The following is a 12,074-nucleotide window of genomic DNA, read 5'->3' on the forward strand; positions in this document are numbered from 1 at the left end:
ACAGAAATCAATAATGAAAATCAATTGACCTGGAAATATATACATGTGAAGGAAAATAAAGCGGAGTAGAATGGTGTAATCTATCAAACAAAGCACCTAGAATAAAAAGTCTACTATACTGAGGATCTTGCTCGGGCTGTGCGACTGACTGCTTTTGTTTATGGCTCAGAGCTGTCTCTAACTGCTGCAATCAAAAGCTTCAGAAGGCAATTTTCAAACACTAGTTACCTGGATAAATAGCTTTTTTATCAGTAAACTGATTACTGGAAAACTGCCCACCCTTTCCACGGGTACTGACACATGTAAAGATCAAAAGCACTTGTATTTTTTACTGATAGAAAAATAGATGGCCTCAGAGGCAATAACAAATTGTTTTGCATTTTCAAAACCATGCATGTTATTTTAAAAGCAAAAGGACCCACAGAAAAAGCAAGCGCTAATATGGGATGTTTTCCCTGGGCGATTTTCAAAACCTGTGGATTTTGCACCTTCCTGCAGAATCTTGAAAATCATCTCCTTATTGTCTACTAGTCGTTAAGCCCGTTACATTAACGGGTGCTAGAATATATGTGTGTCTGTCTGTCTGTCTGTGTTTCTTTATCTCTCTCTCCTTGGCCGCTGTTTGTGTCCTTCTGTCTCCCCCCCCCCCCCGAGCAAAGCTGTCTGTCTCCAGCACACCCCTCCCCCCAAAGCAGCCCCCTTTCCCTCTCCCTAACTGTCTCTCCATGGCCCCTTCTGTCTTCCCCCCAGTTCAAAACTGTCTGTCCCCAGCACACCTCCCCCCCAAAGCAGCCCCCTTTCCCTATCTCTCCATGGCCCCTTCTGTCTCCCCCCAGCACACCCCTCCCCCATAGCAGTCCCCTTTCCCTCTCCCCGTCTCTCCATGGCCCCTTCTGTCTCCCCTTAGCACACCCCTCCCCCCAAAGCAGCCCCCTTTCCCTCTCCCTCTGGCCCCCTGTATTGATTCCCCTGCTTACCCTCCCTGCATCCCAGCGTCTTCTGGCCTGCTCCAGGCCGCGATCGTGGTGGCCGGCCCCAGCGAACCTCACAGGCCGCTCCCCAACCCGGAAGCACGCTCCTTCCCGACGCGATCCCATGCGTCAGAGGGAACGTGCCACCGAGGCCGGAAAGCGGCCCGCGAGGCCCGCCAAAGCCGGCCACGATCGCAGGCTGCCCTGAAGAGAAGGAGCAGCGGCAGCGGTGAGCGAGGGCGGGAAGGAGGTGCTTGCTTCCGGTTGGTGAGGAGCTTGCTTCGGGTTGGTGAGTGAGGAGGGGAGTGGCCAGAGTGATCCCTGGCCGCGTTCTAAAATGGAACGCGGCCACGGATCAGAAAACACGGCGCCAGGGATCACGATTTTTCAAGAGTGCATGCGCGCTCTAGGGTTTTATTATATAGGATGGGGCTGATATTCAGACCATGGGAGACAGCTGTGGTGGAGAGTTGGTGAGAACTGGGTTCAAGACCTTTGCTGTTAATGAGATATATACCTTATTCTTTCACACAGCTCAATAATGGATGAATGAATATGCAACAGACTGCATAGCAACACTCTTGGACTGAAGGCCAGGAATCTCCCTGGGTATCTCCATATATCTTCAAATTCATTCCCATCCTGCGCATCTGCCTGCTGAAACAGCTGTCTCCGATGGCAGCCATGGGTAGAAGTATTGCATACTTCCCTCAAAAATCTCATCTGTCTTCTGATTCTTTTGGCCCCATTTATGGCACATCTTTCCTTTCTTTCTTTTATTTATTTAATCAGATTTACGAATCGTCTTTCAAATCGACCTCAGGCAATTTACAAAATACAACAAACAAATAACTCGCACGGAAAATTTATAGAACGCAAAACCTTCCAGTTCGATGAGGATTACATAAGCTGTACAAAAAAGCGAATTACAGAACTTGTGACTTAATCATTAATTTCCCCCAAATCTTACAAACAAAGATGTTTTCAATAGTTTTCGGAAGTACAGATAGGAGCCTGAGGAAGTAAACGAGGTAATTAACTCGGAGTCCTGACTGGCTGCCTGGAATGCAATCGTTCGATGTAAAGATTTCTTGTACAGGCAGCCACGCACTGAAAGAAATACAAACATTGAGGGAATCCACAGCAGACTTTCTACTTTAAAGAGCGCAAATTGATCCAGCAAATAACTGGGAGCTCGACCGTGTAAGCCTTTATAACATGAAGTCCCAAAAGGCTACCAATGAAGCTCTCTATAATGGGGAGTTACGTGATCTGACTTTCTCAAATTAAAGATCAGATATGCAGCTACGTTTTGAATCTTGTGTAATCTATCTAGATTTGAACATAGACCTGCAAGATGAACCAAGTTAAAATAATCCAGTGGTCTCAAACTCAAATCCTTTGCAGGGCCACATTTTGGATTTGTAGGTACTTGGAGGGCCGCAGAAAAAATAGTTCATGTCTTATTAAAGAAATAACAATTTTGCATGAGGTAAAACTCTTAAAAGTTTATAAATCTTTCCCTCACAATGAAGGCCTGCATATTCCCCTTCTTTGCAGCGTCCGCCAGCTTCCCCCCTGGCTTCCCAGTCTTAGTTTTTGCTAATTACCGCAGCCTGCAGAGAGGATCACTGGTGCTGTAGTGTTCCTTGCAGGCTGCCATCGGCCTCTGCAGCATGTTCCCTCTGCCGCGGTCCCACCCCCTCCTCTGACGTCAGGGGCAGGATCGCAGCAGAGGGAACATGCTGCTGTGGACGACGGCAACCTGCAAGGATCGCTACAGCACTGGCAATCCTCTCTTAAGGCTGTAGTAATTACCTGAAGGTAAGAGGGGGAAGCTGAAGGACGATGCAAAGAGCGGGCAGCACTAGTACAGGCCACAAAATAGTACCTGGCGGGCCGCATGTGGGTCCCGGGCTGCGAGTTTGAGATCACTGCAATAATCTAATGTACTGAGAACCAAAGAATGAACCAACATTCTAAATGCAGAGGGACTGAAGTAAAACATAATCATACGCAGCTTCCATAAAGTAAAGAAGCATTTCCTAACCAAGGCAGTAGTAAATGTTTTCATTGATAAATTCTTATCCAGATACACACCCAGGATTTTAATTTCTGAGTTAATCCTATAAGTAATTCCATTTAATGTCAAAACTTTTTCTGTAGTTTTGTTAGAAGGAGAAGCATAGAAAAATTTAGTTTTATCTGGGTTAAGTTTTAATTTGTGTTCCCTCATCCAGTAAGAAAAATCTCGTTAACTGAATTTAAAGATGCTGAAAGACCAGAACTAATAGGAACAACGATACTAATATCGTCAACTTAACTGAATACTTTCAGATTAAAATGGTGAACATAAGCAGTGCCTCTGCTGGGTCAGACCAGAGGTCCATCATGCCCAGCAGTCCGCTCACGTGGTGGTCCATCAGGTCCATGACTTGTATAGTAATCCTCTATCTATACCCTTCTATCCTTTTTTCCTTCAGGAAATCATCTAATCTCTTCTTGAACCCCGATACCGAACTTTCAGATTATATGGTGAAGGACGTAAGAAGACTTGAAGTGGTCCAGAGGAGGGCGACGAAAAAATGATAGGAGGCTTGCGCCAGAAGACGTATCAGGAGAAACTGGAAGCCCTGAATATGTATACCCTAGAGGAAAGGAGAGACAGGGGAGATAAGATTCAGACGTTCAAATACTTGAAGGGTATTAACGTAGAACAAAATCTTTTCCAGAGAAAGGAAAATGATAAAACCAGAGGACATAATTTGAGGTTGAGGGGTGGTAGATTCAAAGGCAATGTTAGGAAATTCTACTTTACGGAGAGGGTGTTGGATGCCAGGAATGCGCTCCCGAGAGAGGTGGTGGAGAGTAAAACTGTGACTGAGTTCAAAGAACCGTGGGATGAATACAGAGGATCTAGAATCAGAAAATAATATTAAAAATTGAACTAAGGCCAGTACTGCTCAGACTTGCACAGTCTGTGTCTGTATATGGCTGTTTGGTGGAGAATGGGCTGGGGAAGGCTTCAATGGCTGGGAGGGTGTAGATGGGCTGGAGTAGGTTTTAACAGAGATTTCAGCAGTTGGAACCCAAGCACAGTACCGGGTAGAGCTTTGGATTCTTGCCCAGAAATAGCTAAGAAGAAAAAATTTTAAAAAAAATTTAAATTGAATCAGGTTGGGCAGACTGGATGGACCATTCAGGTCTTCATCTGCCGTCATCTACTATGTTACTATGCACTCTGCTAAGATGAATTTTCTGGTACAATGAAGGTGATTATTGGCTGGATCCTGTAACAGTGTGTCAGGAGACAAGAAAACAGAAACCTCAGGACCAAGACGTGGGACACTGAGAACTTGTTTTTCTTACCTGGTAAAGGCACGCCAACAAAGCTATTCGTGAGTGCCTCTCGAAGGGTCTCCAAGTGTTGCTGCAGCACTACATTTCGGCTGCGTTCTTGGATCACATCCACCTCCAGTTTCTCCACAGCAGTGCGCATGCTCTCCACATGTTTCTGCAGTGCTGCATTTCTTTCTTCATACTCCATGTTAGATTTCCTTAGCTGCCTCAGTTCAGCCTCTCGAGCTGCAAACACAAGAGGTCAAATCTAATAAATTAAAAAAAAAAAACAACGAACCAATAAAACCTTTAACCTTACATAGTACACATCTGATTCACAATAATGGAGGAATCTGTGCTCCCCAATCGCCAGTGTTCCATATCATTTTCTAGAAGCTGGACTACAGAGTTTGTGAAAGGGTAAAGGTAAAGGGTCATGAACTTAATATACTGACTTTCTGTCATAGAACCAAAGTGGTTTACATATTCTATGCAGGTACTTTCTTTATCTCTACTAGGCTCACAATCTGTTTTTGTATCTGGGGCGATGGAGGGTTACATGGCTTGCCCTGAGTCACAAGGAGTTTAAATCCACTGCACAAACCATTGGGGTTCTCCTCAATACTGCTTCCAAGTCTGACTCTTTACTTACTGCAATTAGAAAAGATACAAGTGAAGGCAACGCCAAATACAGAGTCTGCAGCGATAAAATAAAATGGGAAAATGAGAAAAACTAGATGGGCCTCGTAGTCACTATTTTGTGTCATATTCTAAATTTCTGTAAGTCCTCTCCAAAGTAGCACTGCTGCTCCTGCCTGTTTAAATTGCTAAGGGCTGCTCATCCACTGATATTCAGGGGCACTGTCTAGCTAAGTGACACTGAATACTGGCTTTGTCTATAAAAAAAAGTTAGCAGGTCAATGATGGAACAGGAGACAGTGGTGGGGAGGAACCATCAGTTACAAGGGTGCCAAGAATATTCAAAAATCTGTCCTAAATTCAACTGCTTAGCTATCCAGGTGCTGGCACTGAATAATGAGAAAACCAAAAAAACTCTGTGGAGTGACGATGTTCCCAAATGGACTTTATTTGAAAGTATCAAAATTCCAAAGGTACACTAAAATCATCCACATAAAATAATTCCAAATGCAAGCAGTGTCTCACTTCCAGTTCACCACACAATTATTTCCCACATACTCACCTTTATAGGACCCCTGAAGAAGACTTTTTGTCGAAACGCGGACCGTGTTGGGTCCTGTATCCCTAGTGGACTAGGTCCTTTAAGGCTCTTATGTGGATGATTTATTTTTATGTGGATGGAATTATTTTATGTGGATGATTTTAGTGTACCTTTGGAACTTTGATACTTTCAAATAAAGTCCATTTGGGAACATCGTCACTCCACAGAGTTTTTTTTGGTTTTCTCTGGATTTTCTTCTTTGTGGATATTTTGGGGTCAATTCCTTTTGTTTTTGGCACTGAATACTGGCCAGCAATCACATAATTTGTAGAGATTTCCCAGGCCCTCCTATCCCCTACACCCCGAAACAGCCCCCATTTAACCTGTCTTCCCCCACAAAAGCAACAACCCCGACCCCTTTGCCATCACCATAGACCCTCCCTGGGACTACCTCACATTTCTGGTGGGGGCACGAGTGAATCCCACTCGCTCCTGTCACTTGTGGCTGTCCCATCAAAATGGCTGCCACAACTCCTAGTGACAGCCTCACAGTCTTACTACCCAGGTTTATCCCTTCATTAACAATCAGCTATTAAGAGGGATGGAAGGAAACTATCCTTGTGGATAACCTGCTGTACCCTATAACCATTGTGAACTGCAAAATTACCACAGTCATCCCAAGTTTTGGTGTCATCTTTAGGGAAGAATTGGGAGTGATGTACTGTCTGAGAGGGCTTATATATGCTGGGATTGTCGCTACCTGAAAAGATGTAGAAGATGAAAAAGTGAGGCCAAACTAGAAACAACCACAACAGCCGCAATCCTCACTGATCAGGTTCAATTACAGGATGGCAAAAGGGCCTAGAAAGTCACTACCTGCTCAAGAGTCTGCAAATTCTCGTACTTATGGTCTTGAAAGTAATTTCACTGATTCTGTGTGAGCACAGCAATGAGCTATGAGTTCAAATTCCTTTGCCTAGCCTAACACACAGACAGGCTGAAATTGTCAATCCATTTTTGAAGATGTACACTGTAAGGAGACACAAACTTTCTGTTACCTTTGCTGTGGTTCAGGAACTCCTCAGTGAAGATGGGGATATCAAACACAGACCTCTCTTTTACATCTGCTTCTTTCTGTGAATAGCAAAGGCTGGCTAATTAGATCATGGCAAACCACTTACGAAGCCAACAAACAATGTCCCCGAACACAAATATAAACCACATAGCGGCTGAGTATAATAATTGTAAAAAAAATAATAAATTGGGCAGGTCGTGAACCTTTACCACAAACAATATCGCCAAAGAAAATAACAAATCCTGTAACATGAAATCAAGGAGACCTCATTTGTACCACTAAAGGGGGGGGGGGGGTATTTATTAAGGTGAGGTAAAAATCAGACTTTTACTGGTACCATATTTTCACTGGAATGGCTAACCTTTAGTAGCTCTGAAACACAGGTCAGTCACTACCATGCTATAAGACTATTACTGCTTGTGATCAACCTTGCAAGCACTGTTATTCACAGTACCTGGGTGTACTGAGCCACTAAACTTAAGCCTGATGCTCCCAGCTGCTTCATAAGGAGCCTTTGTAGAGCAGCTCGACTCCTAGCGGTAGTACCATGAGACTACTTCTAGCAGTCCTCAGTAAGGGTTTGGTTTTGTTCAAGGTTTTTTTTAACTCACACTTCTTTTTAAGTTATGGGATAATATTGTTAAGATGTCGTATACTTTCAGAAAAAGAGCACACTTTTCACGAAGTGTGTGCATGCACAGATTGCATTGTTTATGTATAAATAGTGCATTCATACGTGCACTATCGGGAAAGAGTACAGACTCTTTCCGAGAGAGTGCACCCTCTTTGTGAAACGTGTCTGCCCCCATTGGCTAAATTGACTAAGATATCACAAATTCTGTCTGTGCTAACTAGTCACCTGGATTTCTGAATGATCCAATTTGCACTGTGTGTGCTGCTTATGTGTTCCTGGCATGGAAAAATAAAAAGATAAACAAGCCTATAGGCCCATGCTGAAGGTGGCCAAATTTTGGAGGGAGGTCCTGATCCTGCTGTGGATTTTGAAACTCTCTATTTCTTCTGTGTCCCCCAAACCTCAGGTGTTCTACTCCAATGACTGCATGTGGGGATCAAGTTTTATTGTGCTTATAGGCCTTTTCAGTGGTCCCATCCCCTTCATTCCTGTATGTGGAAGACGGGTCTTATGTGTCTAGGCTGATATTGTACCTGCCACACTCATTGCAATTGAAGGATACATCATTGGAGAGGGGCTCCTGGGATTTTGTGGGGACATGGCACGACTGCAGAGTTTGAAAGTCAGGGGAGGGGGAAGAGATCCATACTAATAATGGCCCCAACAATGCTTAGGGGTGAAATCAGTCACTGGCAAATACATACGCACAAGTTGGAACCGCTGCCCGTGGCTTTGTGACGTCGGGAAGAAAGGAAGAAGCAGCAGCGGCGGCCCAGGGTTAGAATCAGTGCGGCAGGGAGGGAAAGTGATCGCTCATCCTGGTGTCCCCGCACACAGCTTCGGGACGCTGTCCCTGAAAACGGGACATTTCGGTGTCTCAAAGCAGTGGGTCGGGACAACGGGACGGTCAGTCCGAAAACGGAACTGTCCCATTGAAAACGGGACGTATGGTCACCTTAGTTTTACCCCATCAGAAAAGAGGCCTGAACAGGTTACAAAAGGCCTATAACAGTCATATTCTTCATAACCAAATTCGTAGAAATGTGAAATTTACATGCGACTCAAAAGTATTGTTAGAAGAATGTGCTAATAAGTACTGCAATTTTGGATGTGCAGAATTAAAAAAAAAAAAAAAAAAGTCATTTACCTCATGGTCACCAACAGCCTGTCGTGCTCCATCTAAAACCCAGAGAAAAGAAGGAAAAATATTGATATATTTCAATGACAAACAAAACAAGACTTAGCAAGCTATTATGTACAAGCACACACTAAGGAAATATCACCAATTGTTTAAGGTCTAGATTCTCTAATATTGTCGGTAAAATCTGTCAGATTGCTATAGTGATGGCAAATTGTCCGATTTCAAAAATGGTGATCGATGTTGAAACAATTTTGCATGCAAATGAGTATCACGGAGATCCACCATAATCTAATCTGATCATTAGCTGGAAAAGCGACTGACACATGCGCAAAGCCGGCAGGGGAAGCCCAAACAGCTGAGCAGCAGGGGAAACCCCGAAGCAGCATCCTGCCGCTCAGCCTTTTGGGGCAGGAAGACTTTCTTTTTTTTAAAATGGGAACAGATGTTTGTGCGTGTGTTACCAATCAGAATCTTAGGCCCCTCCCAGGATGCACAGGGAAGGCCCACCATTTTGAAGAGGCCTCTAAGAATAGCAAGATATACTGGACCCAACTAGCCTTTATGCCTGCAGGTGCCACCTATTATGTGGGTTCAGTAAGTATTTTGTGGTTTTGGGGCTCTCACCAAAACCAGTTAGAGCAGGGGTCTCAAAGTCCCTCCTTGAGGGCCGCAATCCAGTTGGGTTTTCAGGATTTCCCCAATGAATATGCATGAGATCTATGTGCATGCACTGCTTTCAATGCATATTCATTGGGGAAATCCTGAAAACCCGACTGGATTGCGGCCCTCAAGGAGGGACTTTGAGATCCCTGAGTTAGAGTGTACCAGTTAGAGCGAGATATGCACCCGAGTCTACTTCTCTACAGTCTTTTGTACTGATCTCTAGGCTATGCCAGGGATCTGCTTGCTGCTGTAAGAGGAATGGCCATTGTACAGTAACTGTGGCTGTCATAGAGCTTGCTTTGTACTATCACTTTCAGTTCTTAGGGGATAGGAGGGAGTCGGTGAACACTTGGGTATTATGGATAGTGGTGATGGTGGTGGTTCGTGCCTATTTTCATCTGATCGGCTTGGGTACCTTTTTGGCATTTAGTTGTTACTGAAATAGGTCTAACCGAAACATCCTGTTTTTAGCCCTGGATGTTTTTACAATTTTCCATTATTACAGAAAAACATCAAAATCATAAGCTCTAGCCATAGTCTAGCCCAAACCACACCTCCAAGATACCTTCTTGAAATTCAGACAAACTGTGGAGAAATATATGTTTTAAAAATGACTTGGAGGGGCCATGATGGCGGCATGTTGGCAGCCAGTGTTAGCGCTCTGTCTGGAACACTGCCCATACGCCGAGAGGTTGGATAGGCTGGGGCTCTTCTCTCTGGGAAAAAGGAGGCTCAGGGGAGATATGATAGAGACCTTCAGGATCATGAGGGGCATAGAGAGGGTGGATAGGGACAGATTCTTCAGGCTGAAGGGGACAACAGGTACGAGGGGGCATTCGGAGAAACTGAAGGGAGATAGGTTCAAAACAAATGCAAGGAAGTTTTTTTTCACCCAAAGGGTCGTGGACACCTGGAATGCGCTACCGGAGGAAGTGATCAGGCAGAGTACGGTACAGGGATTGGATGGATTCCTGAGGGATAAAGGGATCGTGGGATACTGAGAGAGGTGCTGGGATGTAACACAGGTATAGAAAGCTAACCAGGTAATAAGTATAGAAACCCAACCAGGTCGTGCATGTGCAAGACCCGAGGGTTAGGACTTCGATGGGAAGATAGGACTCAATGGTAAACCAAGGTGGCAAGGGGGCCCCTTCTGGTGATTCAGACAGGTCGTGACCTGTTTGGGCCGCCGCGGGAGCGGACTGCTGGGCAGGATGGACCTATGGTCTGACCCGGCGGAGGCACTGCTTATGTTCTTATGTCTTGCCTTACCATTTTCCTACTGAGCAAATTTTCTTTTTGGATTTTCATCATGCCCCACAGCAAGAATAAGGGTCTTTGATATTGTTTTTGAACCCTTGTTAATAGCCATCAATCAGGCAAAGGGGGTACGAGGCATTCCTTATTCGAATTGGGAATATAAACTTTCTGCTTATGCGGATGATATACTGCTTTATTTGAGGGAACCAGAAATTACCATTCCATGTTTACTTGAATTAATAGAGAAGTTTGGAAAATTTTCTGGATATAAGATCAATTGGAGTAAGTCTGAAGTTCTTCCGCTCAATGTTCACTGTACCAAAGGATTATTCGACTCATTCTCATTTGTTTGGAAAGAAGATGGATTAAAATACTTAGGTATTATTATTAAAAACTCAATAGAGGACACAGTGAAGGAGAATGAAAAAGTTTTATTAAAGAAAATAACAGAGATGTGTGAGCAATGGAATCCTTTACATCTTTCTTGGTGGGGGAGAGTTCAAACGATTAAAATGATGATATTGCCTGTGGTTTGTTATCAAATGAGTATGATACCAATTTTTTTCCAGGGGTTATTTTACAAAAAGTTAAATGGTATTCTTACTAAATTTGTTTGGTTGGGTAAAAGACCTAGAATTGCTTTAGTATCTCTACAAAAGACAATTGTGGAGGGAGGGGTAAATTTTCCAAATTTTTATAGGTACCATCAAGCCTATATTTTAAGACAGGGTATGTATTGGATCCTCCCAGATCTTATGGAAAATGTCCCAGACTGGTTATATTTAGAATGGCGGCTCCTATTTCCTTTGCATTTGTCTCATCTTATTAGTATAAATTTGCCCAGGAAATATAAAGAAAATAGAATTTTGCTTGATACCTGGAGCACTTTACATTATGTTAGTAATTTATCACCTAATCCAATTTCTAAATCATTAAATCAATCCATTTGGCTAAACTCCAAGATTAAAATTGGCAGATTTAAAATCGTTTGGAAGCATTGGATTATTGCAGGTATACGGACTTTAAATGATGTTGTTTTAAATGGGTCACTGCTTAGTTTTTCATAATTGCAACATAAATATGGTTTAAATAAATCACAAAATTTTAAGTGGTTGCAATTGTAGCAGGCTATTCAGGAGGGGTTCCCTGAATGGAAAGTTCTTAACTCTCAGTATAGTTTGGAATTCCTATGCTTTCAGGCGGATTTCTTGGGTCACCAAGCCGCAAAGTGGTATAAATTGTTGTATGGGTATTTAAATAAAAAACACAAAACTGGTCTTAGGGATATTTGGAGCATTGAAATTGGGCACCAAATTTCTGCCTCTCAATGGCCACGATTTTGGTCTTGGAGAATAAGAACTACAAGGTCAGCATCCATGAGGCAGACTTGGTTCTTTTTGTTGCATAGAGCTTTTTGGACCCCAGTTCGTTTACAGAAGTTGGATAGCTCTAGGTCTAATAGATGCTGGCATTGTAGTTTAGAAGCGGGGACTTTAGATCATTTAATTTTTTTCTGTCCCTATATAAATGCCTTTTGGAAGTTAATTTGGTCTCAAATTAATTCATTGTTAGAAAATCATGTTGCCCTTTCCTATGATACTATATTATTTGGTACTTCTATGAGATTTAAGAGTCCAATTTCAGCAAATAATAATAAATTTTTATTAATACTGACGGGGGTTGCCATTCAACATATTACTGGAAATTGGAAGGATTATACTAAATTTAATTATACCTTTTGGTGGAATTCAGTTTGTCATATTTATAAAATGGAGAGAGTGCTTACTATTCAGCAAGGAAATTATCATAAT

General features: G+C 43.1%; 1 protein-coding gene across 4 annotated transcripts in view; it reads right to left on the reverse strand.

The window, feature by feature from the left end:
* The window catches only part of HMG20A (high mobility group 20A), a 79,822-nt gene that overhangs the window by 24,168 nt on the left and 43,580 nt on the right, over positions 1-12,074 (reverse strand). For all 4 annotated transcript variants that reach the window (XM_033920862.1, XM_033920861.1, XM_033920863.1 and 1 more), the window contains exons 6-8: positions 8,347-8,378; positions 6,549-6,624; positions 4,341-4,556 (exon numbers count right to left, since the gene is read on the reverse strand). In XM_033920862.1, the coding sequence (XP_033776753.1) occupies positions 4,341-4,556; positions 6,549-6,624; positions 8,347-8,378 (324 nt within the window). The remainder of the gene's footprint in view (positions 1-4,340; positions 4,557-6,548; positions 6,625-8,346; positions 8,379-12,074) is intronic.

This window comes from Geotrypetes seraphini, chromosome 14 (assembly GCF_902459505.1).
Source record: "Geotrypetes seraphini chromosome 14, aGeoSer1.1, whole genome shotgun sequence".
NCBI lineage: Eukaryota > Metazoa > Chordata > Amphibia > Gymnophiona > Dermophiidae > Geotrypetes > Geotrypetes seraphini.